The 20,731-nt window shown below is 48.5% G+C and overlaps 9 protein-coding genes across 9 annotated transcripts; 5 read left to right on the forward strand and 4 right to left on the reverse strand.

Annotated features, from left to right (window-relative positions):
• Positions 1–765: 765 nt before the first annotated feature.
• Positions 766–1,904, forward strand: N7455_010057 (putative cell wall organization protein/glutathione transferase (Gto3); the record flags this gene model as incomplete). The annotated part of the gene is made up of 3 exons (XM_065606361.1): positions 766–1,161; positions 1,220–1,684; positions 1,743–1,904. 3 exons carry the CDS (start codon positions 766–768, stop codon positions 1,902–1,904), a joined length of 1,023 nt encoding a protein of 340 aa, XP_065460324.1.
• A 412-nt stretch (positions 1,905–2,316) lies between these two features.
• On the reverse strand, positions 2,317–4,261 carry N7455_010058 (uncharacterized protein; the record flags this gene model as incomplete). The annotated part of the gene is made up of 4 exons (XM_065606362.1): positions 2,317–2,975; positions 3,025–3,305; positions 3,355–4,038; positions 4,089–4,261. 4 exons carry the CDS (start codon positions 4,259–4,261, stop codon positions 2,317–2,319), a joined length of 1,797 nt encoding a protein of 598 aa, XP_065460325.1.
• A 228-nt stretch (positions 4,262–4,489) lies between these two features.
• Positions 4,490–5,346, forward strand: N7455_010059 (SDR family oxidoreductase; the record flags this gene model as incomplete). Its single annotated transcript, XM_040957451.2, has 2 exons — positions 4,490–5,099; positions 5,153–5,346. The coding sequence occupies 2 exons, from the start codon at positions 4,490–4,492 to the stop codon at positions 5,344–5,346; spliced, it is 804 nt and encodes a 267-aa protein (XP_040812105.2).
• A 469-nt stretch (positions 5,347–5,815) lies between these two features.
• Positions 5,816–6,050, reverse strand: N7455_010060 (uncharacterized protein; the record flags this gene model as incomplete). Its single annotated transcript, XM_065606363.1, is given in 2 exon segments — positions 5,816–5,922; positions 5,939–6,050. The coding sequence occupies 2 exon segments, from the start codon at positions 6,048–6,050 to the stop codon at positions 5,816–5,818; spliced, it is 219 nt and encodes a 72-aa protein (XP_065460326.1).
• A 1,201-nt stretch (positions 6,051–7,251) lies between these two features.
• On the forward strand, positions 7,252–9,459 carry N7455_010061 (uncharacterized protein; the record flags this gene model as incomplete). The annotated part of the gene is made up of 1 exon (XM_040957501.2): positions 7,252–9,459. One exon carries the CDS (start codon positions 7,252–7,254, stop codon positions 9,457–9,459), a length of 2,208 nt encoding a protein of 735 aa, XP_040812158.2.
• A 1,186-nt stretch (positions 9,460–10,645) lies between these two features.
• N7455_010062 (uncharacterized protein) lies at positions 10,646–11,767 on the reverse strand (the record flags this gene model as incomplete). The annotated part of the gene is made up of 5 exons (XM_065606364.1): positions 10,646–10,713; positions 11,061–11,183; positions 11,236–11,336; positions 11,402–11,491; positions 11,544–11,767. The coding sequence occupies 5 exons, from the start codon at positions 11,765–11,767 to the stop codon at positions 10,646–10,648; spliced, it is 606 nt and encodes a 201-aa protein (XP_065460327.1).
• An 860-nt stretch (positions 11,768–12,627) lies between these two features.
• N7455_010063 (flavin-containing monooxygenase) lies at positions 12,628–14,591 on the forward strand (the record flags this gene model as incomplete). Its single annotated transcript, XM_040957411.2, has 2 exons — positions 12,628–13,288; positions 13,345–14,591. The coding sequence occupies 2 exons, from the start codon at positions 12,628–12,630 to the stop codon at positions 14,589–14,591; spliced, it is 1,908 nt and encodes a 635-aa protein (XP_040812183.2).
• Positions 14,592–15,087: 496 nt separating this feature from the next.
• N7455_010064 (O-acetylhomoserine aminocarboxypropyltransferase/cysteine synthase family protein) lies at positions 15,088–16,808 on the forward strand. The gene is made up of 4 exons (XM_040957472.2): positions 15,088–15,267; positions 15,314–15,812; positions 15,871–16,439; positions 16,495–16,808. Exons 1-4 carry the CDS (start codon positions 15,224–15,226, stop codon positions 16,691–16,693), a joined length of 1,311 nt encoding a protein of 436 aa, XP_040812026.1. The 5' UTR covers positions 15,088–15,223; the 3' UTR covers positions 16,694–16,808.
• A 383-nt stretch (positions 16,809–17,191) lies between these two features.
• N7455_010065 (Nrd1 complex RNA-binding subunit) lies at positions 17,192–20,253 on the reverse strand (the record flags this gene model as incomplete). The annotated part of the gene is made up of 5 exons (XM_040957395.2): positions 19,652–20,253; positions 19,328–19,573; positions 19,053–19,149; positions 17,806–19,001; positions 17,192–17,704 (listed from the first exon to the last, which is right to left on the reverse strand). The coding sequence occupies exons 1-5, from the start codon at positions 19,769–19,771 to the stop codon at positions 17,192–17,194; spliced, it is 2,172 nt and encodes a 723-aa protein (XP_040812160.2). The 5' UTR covers positions 19,772–20,253.
• Positions 20,254–20,731: the final 478 nt, after the last annotated feature.

The following is a 20,731-nucleotide window of genomic DNA, read 5'->3' on the forward strand; positions in this document are numbered from 1 at the left end:
AGAGTTTCGTATTATTTTTTAAACTTAAGCCACCCTTGCCAAGCCCCCTTGGCTTCTAATATGTATCATTAAAAGCCACCGGAAGGCTCCGAGAACGAAGATTCTGTCCCGTAGGATCATAGAATGAATTCAATATCCGTAGGACCACCCCTCTGAGGCTAAATCTATGCCAAATTCTCTTGCACAAAGTATGTTTTTTACCGCCTTAGTATAGACGCATAAAAAGACATCTCAAAAGACATGACAAGACCGCATAAATGGCCGACTATTCTTGTTTTGACTAACCAAGAATCTCAAAGAATATACTAATTGCACAAAGATAAAAGAGTAATCTGTAAAAATGGATCGTCGGCCGAAGCCCCCTTGTAATCTAAACCTGCATTTTCCGAGGTCACCTAACTAGGGCATCGACAATGGAAAGGTTCGGGAGCTAGGCAAGTTCTCTGGGGTTGGTCAATAGTTGCAGATGTATGAGAGTTTGCGAACGGGCAAAAGGGTCGAATTTGGGCAGCGTGTAGTTTTATAAAACCGAGAGATGTGAGCAAGAATTATATCCAAATGACATTGGGTGAGGCCAAACATGTTTAGTTATCTCAATGCTCATAAATCCTGGCGATGGTCTCACACTAGCGGAACAGTTCCGCACGTTATCAATCAAAAGACCTGAACGCCTGGACACTTACACCTAGACAACTTAACACTTCCCAAATTATCTGCATCGACATTTTAACCTAATTGCTCAGTTATATCGAAGTTTCATCAACCATGACAATCCAAACCACAGTCCACGACCCCGCAACTGCTGACGGCTGGCATGGCGTCATCCCGAGTGAGCAATTCCCCGCCGAGAAAGGCCGTTACCACCTCTATATCGGCCTCTTTTGTCCCTTCGCCCATCGCGTAAATTTTGTCCGTCATCTAAAAGGCTTGACCGAATTTATCGACATCAGCATTGTCAAGCCATACCCCAAGGGTGACGCCAAAGGTTGGCCAGGATGGCGGTTCCCAGCCTCTGATGATGAGTATCCTGGTGCGACAGTTGATCACCTGTTTGGTGAAGACTACATGCACAAAATCTATTTCCGAGCCGATCCGGATTACAAGGGACGGTATTCGGTGCCGTTGCTGTGGGATAAGAAGACCGGAACGGCGGTTTGCAATGTACAACACCTAGCGAGTCTGCGCAAGTAAATATGTACTGACAGGATACCGTCGTTAGGAAAGTGCTGAACTTCTTCGATGGCTCCCCACGGCGTTCAATGAGCTACTCCCACCATCACTCGCTACAATTGACCTCTACCCGATACATCTGCGAGATAAAATCGACGCAGTCACCCCATGGATGCAATCTGATGTCAATGCTGGAGTATATAAAGCAGGCTTTGCATCCTCGCAGGAGGATTATGACAAAAACGTCATTCCTGTGTTTGGGGCCTTGAACAAACTCGAGAAGATTATTGCAAATAATGGAGGCCCGTTTGTGCTCGGTCGGGATTTAACTGAGCTGGATATTCGGTTGTATGCAACATTGATCCGTTTTGACACGGTGTATGTGCAACATTTCAAGTGCAACCTAGGCACCATCCGACATGATTATCCGGTTTTGAATAACTGGCTCAAGGGCATGTATTGGAATGTTAAAGCCGCGAAGGACTCGACAAACTTTCTACATATCAAAGAAAATGTATGTTGGCATGCCTTTTTGGTAGTAATTGACATTGACACCAACTGACTTGATACAGTATACAAAGAGTCATGCGGATATCAATCCAAAAGCAATCACGCCTATGGGTCCTTTCCCTGATGTCGAGGAAGGGTTTGAAGAGGATTGGAACAAGCTGGCTGTCGGCGAGGTCAAGCACCCCGCTGTGTTGGATTATGAAACTACGATTCCTGATCTCTAGTGATTAATATTGGCTGTCAAGGTGTTTGATGTTAACTTATGTACACCTTCGGAGTCATCTTTCTTCGTCTTTGTGTATATGCATTTCATCTTTGCTTTTTTTCGTTCTTATATTTCCCTCCTTAGTATGCTCAACCTCGAGTTAGATGACGCCATGAGATCGGCCAGGATCTGAGCCTAATCTTAGTGTTTACATATGTAGTTCGGATGGTATAGTCCCGTGGGTTTCAACCGGAAACCGTCCACCCGGTCCTGGAGAATCCGTCCCCTTGGGGCCTTTGCAGTATTAACGATTCACTGGAATGGTTTTTATGCAATATGAACTAGGCGTGTTTATAGAAACCTTGATCATCTGTTGTATCCATGAATGGACTGTCTTGTGACATAATTCACAAAGCAACATATCAGCCATGCTAGCTAAAACCAGTGAAATCACTCAATAGAGAATCCCACTGGATGTCGTCGACAGGGAACATGTCGCCCAGATCGCCGTAGGTAGACCCATCTGGCCAGATTTGGGGTGTCACAGCAACCTCATTGGTGTGAACGGCTATAGACGTATCCTGGCTTACATCTTGGGACGGCGCACTTCCAACAATTGCCCTGATTTGATATGGATAACAACGTGCTAACAGCCGCATTTTAGAGCAAATGCTCCCCACAATATCCGTTTCTTTGTCTGCAGCAGACATTCCCTCACATCTTGTCTCCAGCGCATTGGCAAGCTCTATGACAACACTGGGATACTCTGCTGCGTCAACAACGGCCTGCACCTGTGCCTCCATGGAAGAGTCGGTAGGGCTAGTAATGAGATTGAGCAGGGTCAATACTGCAGTGGGCATGTAGCCCACTGTGGCACATATACGAGCACTTGTGGATATTGTTATCTGGGAAATTTCCGACACTGGTAGGTTTCTGACCATGTGAATGAGTTCCTTGCTTCGCTGGATTACACCCATCAGCATCGTTGTCCGGAATGCGCTAGCAGGCTCCGTAATCCACAGTTCGCCCCGAAGAGATAATTCCTCGAGCCGCATTTCCACGTATTTGATCTCGGTGCGTATTGCATTCTCTGTAACGGTCGGTCAATCTCCATCAACCACTTTGGGTCCAAGACACACCTGTTGATGAAGGGCAGCTTGAGATATCCTTTTCTACATATGCCCTCACGCTATCAAATTTCCGCTGCAGAGAGCCGCACGTAACTTGAACGAGCACCCTTCCACCGCTTGATTGCATCGAAGCGTAAACTTCATCCATTGTTGCCAAGAACGACTGTAAATAAATAAATGGCGCAATCCACCGATCCGATAGATGCTCGGTAGATGCTATACTCTTAATGCACCCATCGATTCGACCATCATGTTTCATGATAATCGGCCGGCCAAGTGCGCCACATAAACTAGGATATATTTAGCTGATGCCACATCTACCAGCGCAGGCAACCTCACCCAACCGACAGCCAATACGTACCAAGCAGCGCCCGCTGCTCATCCAAATTCAGACTAGACTTTCTGTGAAGTCCCAAATCATATAAAATCGAAACACAAAGCTGAATCAACAGCAAAAGTTGCGGGTGATATCTCTCTGCAGGATATGAGTACCATGCGGTATGAACCAACAGACCACGGAGCAACTCGAGATTCCTCTCGGACCGTGCCACGACCCTCAATGTAACATGCCTCATAATTTCCTCCGCAACAATTTTGCGCAGAGGATGCGCACTGCCCATTGTCGCGGCCACAATGCACAAAAATAGAAAAGGCTCTCGATCCCTAAGGCGAGCGGCTGTCTCGTCGTTCGCAATCAATACAAAGGGAAACATGGACACTAAGTCAGTCTGGAAAGTCGTAACCAAGCGTTCAGCCTCGGCTTCACTCAAAAGCCCTTGATCTACGATAGACAGCTGGCCCTCTAAAGTAGAGCTGGTCGGCGGATCGAGGCCGTGAGACGGGTCTTGAGCGACCTCTAACAGCACGGCAATGTTTGTCAAATCCAGCTCGGGGTCACGAGATGAGCCCAAGCTGTTGGTGAGCGGATTAGAAGTACCGGGCGATGACCGCCCGTTCTGTCGGGTTAAGGCAGCCAACTGCGACGTCAACTGGTCGACCTTCTTCTCTAGCACCTCCACACGGCTACATTTATAATTAATACCACAAGTACCATGTGTGTTTGGAAGAATTACCTCGGTGCAGCCCTATGCTTCCGCTTCGTCTGCGGAAGCTCGAGGTATGTGCATGACTTGCCCAAACGGGCGCACCGCTGGCACAGGTTGATGGCCTGCGGCGTGCATTTCGCCTTCGCAGTCGTGCATGCCACGCATGCCCTTCTCTTGACTGTAGATATTGTGGCGTTCATGATGTCGCATAGGGAACGGGGAAGGAAACGGAGCGACCGATTGACCCTTGACCGGTTGCTGAGCAGTTGGACCGGGAAAACCGGACCATCCGGTCGGAGCGGTTTGTAATCCGCCGAAGTATATATAAAAGGGAAGTAAATCCAACGAATATCGCATTGGTATCAGCAATAAATCAATACATTCATCATTGGAACATTTTTTTCTTTTACTTTGAATAAAAATAAAGAATGTCTTCATACGCCATCACCGGAGCCTCCAAGGGCATTGGCCGCGAGTTTGTGCGCCAACTCGCTGCTGATACGACCAACACGGTCCTGGCTATTGTGCGAGACCCCGAATCGCCCGAAATATCTGGGCTCGCCTCCAATCACCCTAATGTGCACGTTATCAAAGGCGATGTTACAGACCCAAAGTCCATTCTTGAGGCTGCCTCTGTTGCAGCCGCCGTCACAGGTGGTAAGCTAGACGTGCTTATCCACAACTCCAACGCCGTCGATATGGCTACCACGTCCTTCAATCCGACTCAGATCCCATTTGATGCTCAAGCCACTCGAGCAATTTTCGACCTGCCATTTAGTACCGCTATTTACGGCGGTATATGGACGACAAACGCCTTCCTACCTTTGATTGAGAAGGGTATCCAGAAGAAGATTGTGCACATCTCCAGCGCCATGGCAGATTTGGATTTAATCAAAAAGAGTGGTGTCAGCTATGCTGTCGCGTACTCTGTCGCGAAAGCCGGGATGAATGTCCAAGTCGCCAAGTACGCAGCAGAGCTTGCGCCTAGAGGCATCAAGGTGTTGGCTTTAAGCCCTGGATGGGTTGATACATGGGAGGGTTAGTGGCCCTTTTCCACAGCAAGGCAATGATGGACACTAATATCATCGCAGGAGAGAAACCTCCCCAGGTAGTACAAGGGATCGAGGTCATGCTGAAGCAGTTTCAGGCAGTCGAGCCTGAGCTCAAGGGGCCGATGCAGCCCGAGGAGAGTGTTAGAAAGAGCCTCCGGGTGATTGAGAGTCTGGATGCGGAGACTAGTGGCCTACTCCTAAGCCATCATGGAGATAAGGCAAGGTGGGTATGAGGGCTGTGGATACTGATGAGTTGCATCAGGGTTTATATTCAACTTTCATAGATGTGGATTGAATGGACACTTATAAGAATAGGATAATTGTATTGATTTTATGATTTTTCTGCCAAGCAGAATCGTGGGCATCAAACTACCTACCTAGGTAACTACCCGATTAGGTGATTACATCAGCATTATCGACAACTTAGAAGGGTGAGCGCTCTACTCCATCGTACACTCATCCATGGATGGAATTCAAGTTTAATACCTTAGTCATCGTGTAGGACAAACAAAATACTTGACTTGTTCGTTCTCTTTCTTCATCAACTCAGAATGCCAGTCACAAGAAGTCAATCGAAGAACCCAGTCAGGCAAGATCCAAGCTCAGCACAGGAGGATAGCGAGATTTCCAAAAGTTTGCAACAGGAACATTCGACGAAAAGACCGTTCTTTGAATGGCTTGATCTTGACTATTTCCAACGGCTCAGTCCTGAAGCAGACCGACTGGAAGCTCATTCTCAAGGAGGTGCGGAAAGTCGATGGCTGTCGCCAAATCACATGGACAAGTCCCGAGGAAGATGACCAGAGACACTGTGGATTATCATACGTAAGATACGATGCAGATTTTCCAGCGACAATTCTAATGTGATGGTCAAAGACTGGTGGCGAAGAAGTCTCCGAGACGAGTTTCGCCAGTCGGATGCAATGACACGAACCATGAAAGAAGTCATATCCTTACCTGATTCCGATTCTCCTGGCAATCACCGCAGCAGCCCCAACAACAAGGCACTCTTAATTTATCGGTTTATGAATACTTCTCAGAAATTCATACAGGATTGCTTTTCCAAATCCAGCCGTCCTGGCATGGTCTATGAGGTCTGGACGGTCTATTTTCCGGCTGAGGATATCGTTGCTATGTTAGATTCGGACCCTCTTTACAGATTTCCGAGGATGGTCAACTACCACTCTCTACCTTGCGAACAACCAGATCCTATAGGTGCGGTTTTGTCACAGACCATCGCCTTTGTGTCAGGCGAAGTCGAATACAAAGGGCGACGTTGTAAACGGGTGACGTGGTTCATGAACTGGAAATCGAGAGGGGAGGAAGAAATCTATAAAGAACCTGTGTTTTCTAGAGAAAAGAATGGAGAATGGCGGACAGTGATGGGTTCACTCATCGAGGAGCTACAGGGTCTCGGGATGGTGGGATATGAGTCCTGTCATGCTAGGTTTTTTAGTATAAAGAGTCATAAATAAGGGAGTAGGTTAGAATATATAGTATCACAACTATCTCGGTATTTCCGGTATTAGGATAGGGTTTTCTTTCGAGATGTTAATAATCTAATACTAATTCTATATTATACACCTTATTTCTTTCTTCGAACCCGCTAAATTATACGGTAATAATTGTGAATTGTATCTTTGACTACTAATATACCAATAGTAAGATCGAATATAGACTGCGACAAAGCCCAGTGCCTATGGGCGTTAGGCTCTTAGACGGGGTGGACAAGCCCGCCACCCCCGCAACCCCGCACAATACAGTGTGCACGGACTCAAGCTGAGTTAATCCCTTGTTCTGAAAGACTCGTGGACAGTTTGTTTTAACCTCTTGGGCCCTGCGTTGCCTTTAAATATATTGCTTAGTCCAACTCGGGGGATATTTCCCTGGGTGCCCGAAAGCATCGCCCTTTCACTATAAACTCCTCTCGATCCAGCCATGGCGAAGAGACGTCAAAATCACTCCTGCGAGCAGTGCAAGAAATCCAAGAAAGCCTGTGATGGCTATCTCCGAAACAGTGGAAATGCCGTGTTCATGGAAGCTGAATTGCTTAATCTCGGAATCCAGGATGGTGCGTTTCACGCTCCCCCGACAACCCCCTCTCTGTCACCTATCCCTTCCGGTGTTCTCACACGAATATGAACAGCTGGCTAAGGAATATTCACCTCAAAGAGTTAGGTTTGATCTCTCCATGCTCGTACTGCATCAGGACAAACAAAATCTGTGGTCTGAACCCTCAGTGGGGCCAAGGTCATCGTCCACCGGACGGGCAGGGCTTTTCGCGCTCTGAGAATATTGGACTGGATGACGAACAACGCCGGGACAAAAGGCAGCGAATCCAGCCACCCGAGAATGCGATCGAGTCGTCAGGAACACCTATTTGTATGGTGACTTGCCAAAATTCATCCAAAGAGTCTTTAGATGCGCCTCTCGCAGAAACTAGCGTGGCTGGTTGGGACGCGCTGTCCACGCCGGTTGCCCCTCATTCCATTGGCCATTCAAACCTCGTGGGGGCTTTTGCGGGATATGAGAATTGTTCGCACCCAGAAGACTCGGGACCAGTGAACGGCATGGCTGTATCTGACAACAACCACGTGGACCAGACCGATTATAATGGTTTGGATAGCCTCATGGATCTAGAAATGGGCGATTCCGCCTCTGATGATTCCCACTATTCGCACTTTAATTCACAGAGCCTCATTATTGATGCCTCCCCAACGTCTTTGTCCAATCCCAATAATCCCGCTTACTCCATATCTTCAGCGCGGGAGGAGAGGGGCCAAAGCGAACTGTGGAGATGGCATAAAAAACGGAAAGATTTCAGCAACTCGCAAGACTACTTTGTCATGCCACTGTCTTTACTTGGTGCAGATCATATTGCTATGGAAAATTCCAACCGATTACTCATATCTGAGAGTCTTCTGCAAATTTACCACGATGTTCTAGAGAACAACCTCAGTTGCTGGTTGGCAGAAGATACGTGCCCATACAAGATGCGGCAGAGGTGGCACGATCACCTCTCCGTCCACCAGAGTCCGGCTTTAGGTGGGCAAATAACGCCTGAATGGGGCGTGTCATGGTCAAACCGCATGTACCATCGTATCAAACAGCTTGACCGATCCGCTCGGTTGACAAATCTGATTCATCTCACTGCATCTGAAAATCAAGCAGCTTCTAAGGCCCTCGAGTTATCTATCATGACATTTGCCACGCAGTGGGCCCAGGGGGGACGGCGCTGGGATGGTCATTGGGTGGTAAATAGGCATGAAGATGAAGGGCTGCACGATGAGTTTGGGCAAACTCTACATCGATCCGTTTGGGAATGTGCAAACCAGGCGCTTCAAGATGTCTCCCAGGTGGAGTGCTTTAGGGTGGTCTTCGCTGAGCTGATTTTCGGTCTTATACAGAAGCCGTCGTCAAACAACAATTTTGATGCGCGCACAGAGGAGAGGCAAGGCACTGCGGATCAGAACAACAGTTTGAAGTCTTCAACATTGTCACGGGTCATGGAAATCATTGATCGGGGGGGACCACCCGTATTTATGGAGCGAGGAGTTCGCAAAATCCACGCGCTCAAATACCGATTCAAAGCGCGCCAGACAGGCTTTCAAGGTTCTTTCCACAACTACAGCACCAAAATAGAGGAGCAAGTCTCTCGAGAGTTCAGCACGGAAGAGACCCGGACGGTCGGCCTCTTGTACTGGCTCGCAATCATGTTTGACACGGTCTCTTCATCCATGAATGAGCGGCCAGTCGTTGTTTCTGATGAAGAATGTCGACACGAGGCTGCACAGAAAGCAGTGCGAAATCATATTCAGAGCCCAATCCCTAGTAGTCGATGGGAACTTGACCTTTACGCCCAAGAGGATACGGAGAAGGCACTCGCCCTGCGTTGGCCTTGCCCGTACGAGGTTCTGACGAGAGCCATTTCCAGATCAGCAGCTGTCAAGGTGCTTCTCTTCCGTTATATCTCATATATTCAAAACTCTTTGAGAAATGCTGAGTGCAACCAAGTCGTGGAAGAAATTATTCAACGCACGTTATGTGTGTATCGCTACTGGGTGAAGACGCACGGGGCTTTATTCCGTGACCTGATGCTGCACTACGATTCAGTCCCTCCGCGGATTAAGAGTTGGTTTCCGTGTATTGGTATCCCCTGGCATCTTGGTTCACTCATGCTGGCCGACCTGATCGAGTTCGTGGATATGAACAGACTTGGTTGCAATGACGCCATGGTAGAGCGCCAAGATACCTGCATGGTAATGAAAATTCGGAAAGAAAGCTCAATCGACATGGCAGACCTTGCCGCTGTCCTGACGCCTCGGCCTTTGGGGGGATGGGTTTAAACCAATTGCCAGGGTTTCACTTCGCCGTCAATGAAAGCCCACTTCTGACTGAGCCCTGGACGGTGCTTCTCGTTAGGGCATTTTCAAAGGCTTCAATATTTCACTTGAAGGAAACGGAAAAGCTACAGAAGTACCAACGTTTCGTCTTTGATCATGAGAGCAAGGCGCTTCAGACGAGCGTTACACGACTCGAGAACTGTGTTACAGCACTCCGATTCCTGGGTGCTAAGTCGGAGATGGCTGAGGCTATTTCCATTGTACTATCTGAATCGTTGAATAAGTGCCGAACCCCGATCTAATTTCTTGACCCAAAATCACCTCTTTTAAATCTCGTGTATCTATTTAATAAGGGATTATGATAATAAAAGATTTATACACTATATGCTTGATTCATTCACCTCACAACATCCGTAAAGAAAATGTGCATGGATACAATTGGCCCCCACCCCCTAATCATTTGGGAATCTCAGTAGAAATTCCCCCATGGAGAGTGTAGTGTGTCTTGAGTCGGCTCCGCTTTAATTTAAGGTTTGGCTTCCTTGCTTCAATCGGCTCCGCACGATCGGGGCCGAATTCCCAGTCGGCTCCGCTGGGTATACGGAGAAGATCAGCGAGGTTAGATGCATATAGGGTTGGGGTTTAGTTTACCATAATAAGGTCCACCTAGGTGCTACGAGGCCAATCAAGCTTTAGTGTAACGCCGATTCTAGTAGGGAGAAGGGATAAGATGTAACCCAATCAACGCCGTGTTGGGGAATGCGATGTTTGATGCATTCCATCGAGGTGTCTCAACTATCATATGGCTTCGTTTTACAGAACCATTGTGTGACTTGGCTAAAAATCGGCAAGGCTTTCAGTTTGTGTCCGGGGTACTCCCTGTGCTATAGGATAGTACAAATATTGCACCGATATATCATTGAAAATGAAATTGAGTAAACATATCAAAACTATAACATCCAGGGCACCTTTGCATTATTTGACATTGGTCTTTCACTGACTATCCATCCCTTACGTCCCATTGTGCGTGACCGATCAACCCGCATTTCGAACCTCTTGTATGCACGCGCAATTTTGCGAACCGGGTGTGTCAGATAGAATTCAATCTGACCTCTTCTTAAGTTGTGATAATCCCGGGACATGGCTAGAGAGATCACCCACGGGAAGCCGTAGAGGAAAGTCCACGGCTTCAAGCAACAAAGAAAAGAGTAAATACCATCCACCGAGACATGCTGCGAATAGTACAGCCCCTCCTCCCTAAAAATGAGATTGATTGCGTCAATACCGAGCCATTGAAAAAAATTAAAAAATTAAAAAAAACACTGCAAGGTGACTCACTATTTGGCACTTCTCAGCCAGTGCTGTCTCTTTCACGGCCAAGTACCAGTAGTCCGCGATAATGAGGCCAACACCAATGACCACTGTGAAAAGGATATAAACGAGGACAAGATTGGTCCGGAAGGCGCATATCAAGTAAAAAAAGCATAAAATGTTGAAACAAACTAAGAAAAACCCTGTGTAAAGTTTTTATCTCATTAGACTCTTGTTCACGCTTTGCTCCAAAAAGAAAAGTCAAGGTCGGAAAAAAGATGTAGTTAACGAACCAAAGCTGGCATTGAAGCCCTCCGACTGTAACCCTGCAGTGGGATCACTAGGCGATGGTGAATAGGGTGCATATGCATTATACAAGGGCTGTATAGTCGCGGCGAGGGTAAGGTAAAAGCATGCTGAATCATGTCATTAGTACCTGAAAACGACCATGACCGCAATATCACTTACCAAAGGACATGAACACCACGGACGAAAAAGTGTTACCTATGATACACTCTAGCAACCCACCAACAAGTAACAGAATGCCCCCGAAGAAAATGTATGCCCCACTATACGACTAGCGAGTTAGGGTGCACTCCCCGAATATGAACTTAGACTGATGCCAATTACTCACATATGAGCGGCCCCATTATTACCAGCTCCTCTCCAGCCCATCAGGGAAAAGCAAAGAGGGGTCAGGGCCATGACGAAGCCGGTGATAGCTCTAAGTCGGTGTCAGTCGGTTCCCAGCAGAGGCGATCCAAACACGGCCATACATCGGGGTTGGATTGCCAATGATACTCCGAAGGTTCCCAGCAACTGGAGTTTTCGGATTCAAGTAAAGCTTCTCAAATAGTTCCGGAGATATCATGATGCTTCCTGTAGACCTGGTCCTCTCAAAGGCAGAAGGAGATGTAACATCGCCACATTCAGCATGCTGAACGTCGTTGGCAAAGTTGGACATGGTCTCGGCTTTGCTCGAATCGGAGGTTTGAGTCATCTTTGTGGACGAAAATAGGAGGGGGGGAATAGAAGTGTTGATAAAGATTTAAATTGGAAAGCAGCTTCAAATGATTTCCAGGCAATATATAGCTTGGCAATTTCTTTTGCTGATCCTCATTCTGGGGTAGCAACACACGTCTGTGCACAAATAATATCTCGCGTGCGAATGTGTTCCAGCTATTCAGGGCTAGTGAGTCCCGGAAATGAGCCAAAGTCTTTTCCAAGACTGTATTTCAAATGTTGTAGATCTACATTCCCATTGGCCTGAACTATTGACCCGGATGGATGGAGAAGGACGAGGAACTCCCACGAATCAACATGCCAATAGCGTCTAAAATTGCAACCCCCTTATCATGGAGGCCAACTATGGTCGGAAGAGCGGATGCGCTGCAAGACTGAAACCTGGGGCTGACCTGGAGCTGAACCTGGAGTAGAACCTGGAGTAGAACCTGGAGTAGTGGAGCCAAAGTCGATCATCCGATCCGGGGCCCCGTAAAAAGAAAAGATGACCAACCAGTTGCAGGTACAACCCTGCCTCCTATCCTAGTCACATGTACTCCGTAGATGCCGATCCTAAGTCGGAGCCGATCCACGCCTCAAGAAGCTCCAAATTTCAAATGATGAAGATTTTACCCCTCAGCGGTTCCAAACAAGTCCACCAAAGACCAAGATACGTTCAAATGCATTGGCTTAATAAGATATTCTGAGAAAAAGTTATAAATCTTCTCAAGTATCCCTTTTTTTTCTGATACTCATACCATCCTAAGAGAATCCAAGAATCCAAGAATCCAATCCTTCCTATTCAAGATTTCTTGCTTCATTATTGGAAATTCCAACTCCTTTCTCAGTCTTTTCACAATGGCTACCCCAGATATCCAGCAGAACATTCCCTCGCACATCCGTGGAGTGCCTGGCTCAGTCAACATCCCAGTAGCACGCTTCCCAGTGCCATCTAAGACTATCATCCGTGAGCCAGAGCAGATTGCATCGAACCTTGTTAATGCTTTCAACCTTGCATTGGCCAAACGCGAATTTGGCAACATAGCGAGCTTATTTGGCGACCACGGTTTCTGGCGCGACCATTTAGCGCTATCATGGCAGCTTCGAACGGTGCAAGGCCATGAACCTATCGTGAAATTCCTTGAGAAATGTTCTGAGTCCAGGGACGGCATGCGACTCCAGAAAATCTCTATTGACAGGAGCACCTCCATTCGCGCTCCGAAAGTGTGCGCACTTGACGGAGCTGGCGAAGTTCAAGGCATCCAATTTTTCTTCACCGCGGAGACGGCTCATGGTTCTGCGGTTGGAATCGCCCGCCTCGCGCTGCAGAACGATATATGGAAAATTTACACCTTGTTCACTGCTCTTGAAGAGCTCAAGGGCCATGAGGAGCTTCTTGGGCACCGGAGACCCAAGGGTGCGGAGCACGGTGGTCACCCGGATCGTAAGAACTGGGCGGAAAAGAGGGCCGATTTTTCTGCTTACACTGACGGTCATGAGCCGAGTGTACTCATTATCGGTAAGTTCCTATCTAATTATCGTTTTTAAGACCCCCCGCTGATCCTTATTTCACAGGCGCCGGACAGGGTGGTTTGACCGCGGCTGCGAGATTAAAGATGCTAGGAGTAGACTCCCTCATCATCGATAAAAACGAGTCAGTCGGGGATAACTGGCGACTGCGGTATCGTCAGCTCGTCCTACACGATCCAGTGTGGTACGATCATATGCCTTACATGGAGTTTCCAGCGAATTGGCCTATCTTCACGCCGAAGGATAAGCTGGCTGAATTTTTCGAGTGCTACGTCAAAATGCTAGAACTCAATGTTTGGACCAGAACGGCTATCACCCAGTGCGAATGGGACGAGAAAAATTCCAACTGGATCGTGAGCCTCTCGCGCCAACAGAAGAACGGAACCACTGAAGTGAGAACCTTCCACCCCCGTCATATTATTCAAGCGACCGGTCATTCTGGAAAGATGAAAATGCCTCATGTTCCTGGCATGGAAAACTTCCAGGGTGAACTTCTTTGTCACTCCTCGCAATTTCCAGGTGCCCAGAGAAATGGCCATGGCAAAAAGGCTATCGTTGTGGGTTCGTGTAATTCAGCCCACGATATCGCACAAGATTATCAGGAGAAAGGCTACCATATTACTATGGTTCAGAGATCGACCACATGCATTATCTCCTCGACTGCCATCCGGAAGATCGGTCTAAGAGGCCTCTATGAAGAGGATGGTCCGCCAGTGGCAGATGCCGATCTCCTTCTACATGGCACTCCTACGCCAGTCATGAAGGCGCTTCAAATCCATATCACTGCTCAAGAGGCAGAGCACGATAAGGAGCTTCTAGATGGGCTTGCAAAAGCCGGGTTCAAAGTTGATCGTGGTCCCAACGGCGCCGGACTATTCGTCAAATATTTCCAGCGCGGTGGTGGCTACTACATCGATGTCGGTGCCTCTCAAATGATCGTGGATGGGAAGATCAAGATGAAGCAAGGTCAAGAAATTGCTGAAGTTCTGCCTCGAGGGCTGAAATTTGCCGATGGTTCTGAGCTCGAAGCCGACGAAATTATCTTCGCTACTGGATACGACAATATGCGCTCGGAAACAAGAACGATTCTAGGCGACAAGGTGGCTGATAAGGTATCTGATGTTTGGGGTTACAATAACGAAGGAGAAGTCAGGACCATGTGGCAGGATAGTGGGCACCCGGGATTCTACTTTCATGGGGGCAACCTGGCAACTGCCAGATACTATTCGAAGGTTCTGGCACTCCAGATCAAAGCTCTTGAGGAAGGTATCTATCGTTACGGTGAATGCTAGACGAGTACATGGATATATAGGGAGAGGAGTATATGCTTATTTATCGGAATCAAATTGTTTTCAACATCATCTACATAAACCCTATTTTTACTACAATGCTTGTTAGACCCTATATTAAACCCCTTCTACAACTGTGTTCTTATAATTTGAAATCGACCTTGCAATACGAGAGTGCTAGCTTTATTCGCCAACTTTGGTAATTTCGGTACTACAATACCGTACTATATGGTAGATGGTGCTATTAAGTACTCCAGTACTACTAAGGATTACTTGAAATAGTTAACTAGATAACTAGTTAGTTAAAATATTAGTACTAGAAGATACTGATAGTTACTCGCAACTAAAATTGGTATTAACTAATATTTAATACATAGATTAAAAGCTTCAAGTACTGTCTTTGTAGTTTACTTAAGTAGTTATATAAATTCAGGAACAGGAGGAACCTGTGGAGTATAACCAAATCACGCCATCTGCACCCCGCCATCTTAGATTTGTCCCTCCCTTTTCCCTTCTTCTACTTGATCTTCTTCATTTTCTTTATTTTCTTCAATTCAATTTTAATAGTCTTGGGTATCCGTCTGTTTGACAGTGTCTTGTCCTAAATTCAGATAATTTCCCCGCATTCTTGAACCATGTCCGAGAATCTCCACTTCGACACTCTGCAGCTTCATGCTGGGTAAGTGTCCAATCTCCCAATTCAAAGACCAATCTAACAACTCAAGTCACGAGCCCGATTCAGCCACAAACTCCCGCGCTGTCCCAATTTACGCGACTAGCTCTTATGTCTTCAATGACTCGGCCCATGGCGCGAGGCTCTTCGGCCTCAAGGAGTTCGGCAACATCTACAGCCGAATCATGAATCCCACAGTCGATGTCTTCGAGAAGCGCATTGCAGCCCTAGAAGGTGGTGTTGCCGCCGTTGCTGCCTCCTCCGGCCAGGCTGCCCAATTCATGGCCATCTCGGCTCTCGCTCATGCCGGAGACAACATTGTCTCCACCAGCAACCTGTACGGCGGCACCTACAACCAGTTCAAGGTTATGTTCCCGCGCATGGGAATCACTACCAAGTTCGTCCAGGGTGACAAGCCTGAGGACATTGCCGCGGCTATTGATGACCGTACCAAGGCTGTCTTCATCGAGTCTATCGGTAACCCCCGCTACAACGTTCCGGACTTTGAGGCCATTGCCAAGGCTGCACACGAGAAGGGCGTTCCAGTTGTGGTATGTTATTTGTTTAGAAAACATATGAGGATGCAAAGCTTACGAATCTTACTTTTAGGTCGATAACACTTTCGGCGCTGGTGGCTACTTCGTTCGCCCAATTGACCACGGTGCCGATATTGTCGTGCACAGTGCTACAAAGTGGATCGGTGGCCATGGTACCACCATTGGCGGAGTTGTGATTGACAGTGGAAAGTTTGACTGGGGCAAGAACGCTGCCCGGTTCCCCCAATTCGTCGAGCCATCCGAGGGTTACCACGGGTTGAAGTTCTGGGAGACCTTTGGCCCGCTTGCGTATGCTATCCGAGTGCGCGTGGAGATCCTGCGCGACCTTGGTTCTGCCCTGAACCCCTTCGCTGCCCAGCAGTTGATCCTCGGACTGGAGACTCTGAGTCTGCGCTGCGAGAGACACGCAACTAACGCTACCGCCCTGGCCAAATGGTTGCAGAAGAACGAGAATGTGAGCTGGGTGTCATACCCCGGTCTGGAGGATCACCCTAGCCACGATCTCGCAAAGAAGTACCTGCCCCGTGGCTTTGGTGGTGTGTTGTCTGTCGGCATCAAGGGCGGCGCTGCCGCTGGTGCCCAGGTCGTTGATAACTTCAAGTTGATCTCCAACCTTGCCAAGTATGACTCATTTCCATTCGCTCTCCTTTGAAAACATTTTACTAACACACTGCAGTGTCGGCGACTCCAAGACTCTGGCTATCCATCCTTGGTCCACCACCCATGAGCAGCTCACCGAGCAGGAACGCCGTGACTCCGGTGTCAAGGAGGACGGAATCCGCATCTCGGTTGGTACGGAGTACATTGACGACATCATTGCTGACTTTGAGCAGTCGTTCCAGGCATCCAAGGCTCTGCCGGACCGTACTGCTTGAAGGTTCTGACACATATGGATGTATGTTCTCATGCATGAAGATGGAATACACCGGAAAGGACACTACATAGCGGCACGGTAAACATAGTTATGACCTCGATACGATATCAATGAACACTTTTACAAGATAGGAACTACAAGTAGGACACGTCCGTAGATTTGCCATAGGGAAATCGCAAGGCTAAGCCGAAAAGAATCTTACAATCACACGGGAACCATTGAAGTCACGTTAACGAGTTATTTTGAATTCTCGTAAAAATTTGTTTCATCCGAATGTGTCCACCTATTTCAATCACCATTGGCGAGACGTCATGCACAACTGTGAAAATTAAAAAGGTAAGAGAAGTGCAGAAAAAAACGAAAACCTCCATCCGCCAAATGATATGCCTCGAGATAAAATAAAAAAAAGAGTAAGTCCAATCCCCCAACGCCTTTGCCATGCGCGGTGCGCGCAACCCATTTGGACCATATGCACGCATCAATGAGGAATCAAGAAAAATCAGTTGCCCTGACCACCAGAAGGAGGCTGAGCACCGGGCATACCAGGCTGACCACCCATCATGAATCCGGGAGGCAGCATGGGCATGCTGGCAAAGTTGAAACCATACGAAGGAACTGCAGGTGCGGCTCCCTGGTTGCTCATGTTAGACATGTCAAGTTCACCACCTCCCATCGGGGGGGCACCACCGTATCCATCACGCTCAGGACGGCGACCGCCAAAACGAGTATCCTGGGGGTTAGGGTTGGTGCGAGTGGAAATAGGGCCCCGCTTGCCGCCAGTGTCAGTGGCAATGCGACGGCTGATAGCCTTGGAAGAAACACCAGCGCCAATCTCAATGTCGGGCTCCTCAACAATCATTCCAGATTCAATGGAACGTCCACCAGTTCCACCATACTCTGCCGAAAGCATCCACTTGCGATCAGCCTCAGTCAAGCGCTCAATCGGAATGATGCTAACTCCAGTTTGGTAGTCGCTGCAGTCACGGGGGCCAAAGCCAACACCCCAACGAGTCTATGTTGATAAAGTCAGTGATACGATCCAAAGATAAGGTCCAATCATCCCGCGGAGGGATAACCAGAAAGAAAAAAAAAAGAACGAAGAAAAAGACTTACCCTGAGTTGCATCTCGCCAGTACGGTAAGACTCCATTCCATCACGTGCCTGCATGGCATCGGTACGGCTAACCATCTTGATAAAAGCGTGGCGCTTGTCCACGTTGACAATGCAAGTTTGAACAATACCAAATTGACCAAAGAGCTGACGCAGGTGAGCCTCGGAAGAGGTAACACCACCAACGAAAAGAGTTCGACTCAGGACTTTGATCATACCCTGACCAATCGAATAGTCCCATTCAATGAACTTGGGTCCAGGGGGAGGCAGGTTAGGATCCTTGTTACGAGCAGGCGAAGGCGAGCGACGTCTACCACCACCACGGCCGCCAGGAGGGCTACGCTGGCGATACTCATTACCACGACGGCCACGTGCATCACGCGGGTCTCCACGGCGACCAGGCGATTCACCATATTCTCCGTAAACAGGGCTGTCACGACGGCGAGGGGGCGAAGCAGTACGGCGTCTATCCCAGCCGGGAGAGCGAGAGCGGCGGCGATATCCAGTAGGCGGCGAGCGAGGGTATTCACGGCCACGATCATCCTTATTCTGGGCATCCGGGTGACCCCATCCACCAACGTTCTGTCCTTGCATCGGGTTGAATCCAGCCATCGGTCCTCCAGGCATCGCAGGCATCCCAGGCATACCAGGCATACCCGGCATACCGCCCATACCACCATTGTTGGTCATGCTGAAGAGCTGCAAGGCAGTTCCCCATTGGTCCTGAGGGATACCCTGGGCTGCGAGCATCTGAAGAAGCTGGAGCTGCTGTGCCATGGCGTTCGAGTCGGGTGCGGCAGGCTGCGCAGCCTGAGGAAGCATCGCGGTCAACGGGTTCGCGGCGGGCATCGAGATCGGGGTTCCACTTTGACTCTGCGGCTGAAGGGCAGGGTTCTGAGCCATGCCGGGCATACCGGCGAAGGGAGGCGCGACAGGTCCACCGGTACCAAGTGCACTCATGGCAGCAGCCATGTGCGAGCTCGGGTCATTGGCAGGTGTCACAGAGGCCGAGTTGAAGGCACCCATAGGGTTGGCCGGCGCAAGAGCCGAAGGGGCAGCAGGCGCGGTAGTATTCTGCTTTGCCATGTCGGCCAAGGCCTTGAGGATGCTCGAGGTATCAGGTGCTGCCGACTGTTGCGGGATTCCGATCGGGTTGGCGTTCGGTGCAGGGGATCCTTCGGGGGTGTTCGATTCGACGTCTAGTGAATTGTGAGCATCATCGATATACATTGGCATCCTTGAGGACTTACTTTGAGCAGCGCTCAGCTTCTCCTTGAATGAAGTGAGCATCGGGCCTGGGAAAGTCGCACCACGTTCCCAGATGTCGACCAGCTTCTTGATCTTGTCCTAAATCGTGACAAAGTATAGGTGAGTTACATGTTCAAAACGGTCTGGTCAAGGGCGACATGATCTTCGGATTGAAGTACATCGAGGCAAGGATACAATGTGGAAGGCTTGGCCAGCGCCAAGGCTGCGAGGCTGGGGTATGAGGTTTATCATGATACAGGTATGTGCTATTGCGTACCTTTTGGTCCTGGGGAGCATTATTGATGATGTCTGTCATCAAGATGGGCAAAAGATCAGTGACACGCTTGACACCGGCGGCGAAAGTCCCATCAGGCGCATCGCCGCCAGGAACCTGGCCGGCTTTGCGAGCGGCCTCTACCCATTGCCGAGTTACTGAGTCTACCACATAGAGCACACCCAGCTTGTGGGAGCCCGGGGCCTTCTTGAAGTGAGTGTAAATTTTCTGAATGAGAACTGATTCGTTCTGCGGGCAGGGTTAGCACATCATGGATCACGGCGGGACCAATGAGATGAATCAATCGACCAAAGGGGACAAGCGTACCTGCACGTTGGCATTGCATAAGTTTGTGATGCCGCCAATCTTTGAACCGGATACGCCAGGTGGCTTAAGAGCCAGCATGGATTGGAGAAGATTCTCCAGTTCAGCTACTGCGGAAGACATAGCGGAAAATACTACCGTGAAGTCCACGCGTGAGGGGAGTCGCAAAAGAAAGAATGAAAGAGTTCCCAGTCAAGGCTTTATGCAGATGGGAGGAAGCAATCGAGAGGTCCCGGCTACTGCGCTTTGTGACGCGACGGACAATCTCTCGGTATGAAAAGAAGATATGTTTAATCGAGTCCCTGGCGGTTTCTTCACTACAGACTCCACGAGCGCATTCACTGTCGACCAGAGAATAGCCGCCTACAGCTGGAATACAGCCTAGCGATATTGTGTCCAGGAAGGGCTGCCTGGCGCCGAGTACGAGAGTACGGGGAGTACGGGAGATGTACAGCCTAGAGCGTCTTTTGCAGTGAGATCCCAGAGAGAAAAAAAACCAGATCAGGGTTTACGGAGTCCAAAGAGGATCCAGTGAAGTCCAGCGCAGTCAGCGTGTGGACTGAAGTTGAGAAACTGATGAAATCGAAAAGAAAAAGGGTGCTGAGATGGGGGGATGAAGATGAGGATTAATGGAAGGATCATCAAAGGGGACAAGCAGACTCTGCGACTGGCGCTAGTCCTATCATGGATGAATCACGTGCTGATTACAACTTGCATCTTTGGTTGCTATGAGTAACCGGAGGCTTTTGGTCTTATATCTGCCCAGGTGGAGTTGAAGACCTAACAAGGCGGCTAAAAGCGAGGCCGAGGTGACTTGTCAAATCCTAACAACTGCAAGGCTCGTGTCAATAAACATTGAGTTTGCAAGTATTGACCATGAATGAGGTTCTACATTTGTTTACAATGTCCTTTTTTTTGTATCATATTTGGTAGTTATATATATGGTCGACGAGAATGGTTATGAGCTCTCTCTTGATGTCATGATTAAAGCCTACTAAACAATGGAAATTGAAGACATTTTGATTCCAATGAAAGGTTGATCCAACAACAACAATAATAATAATAAAGCACAGCATCAACATA

The sequence above is a fragment of the Penicillium solitum genome, assembly GCF_028829755.1.
Source record: "Penicillium solitum strain IBT 25940 chromosome Unknown utg000008l_segment0_segment0, whole genome shotgun sequence".
NCBI lineage: Eukaryota > Fungi > Ascomycota > Eurotiomycetes > Eurotiales > Aspergillaceae > Penicillium > Penicillium solitum.

Excerpts from the sequence above, each read along its gene's own strand:
- N7455_010064 (XM_040957472.2), top strand. The coding sequence starts at position 15,224 with ATGTCCGAGAATCTCCACTTCGACACTCTGCAGCTTCATGCTGG. Across the intron at positions 15,813-15,870 it reads AGAAGGGCGTTCCAGTTGTG|GTCGATAACACTTTCGGCGC; the intron begins GTATGTTATTTG and ends TCTTACTTTTAG. Across the intron at positions 16,440-16,494 it reads TTGATCTCCAACCTTGCCAA|TGTCGGCGACTCCAAGACTC; the intron begins GTATGACTCATT and ends AACACACTGCAG.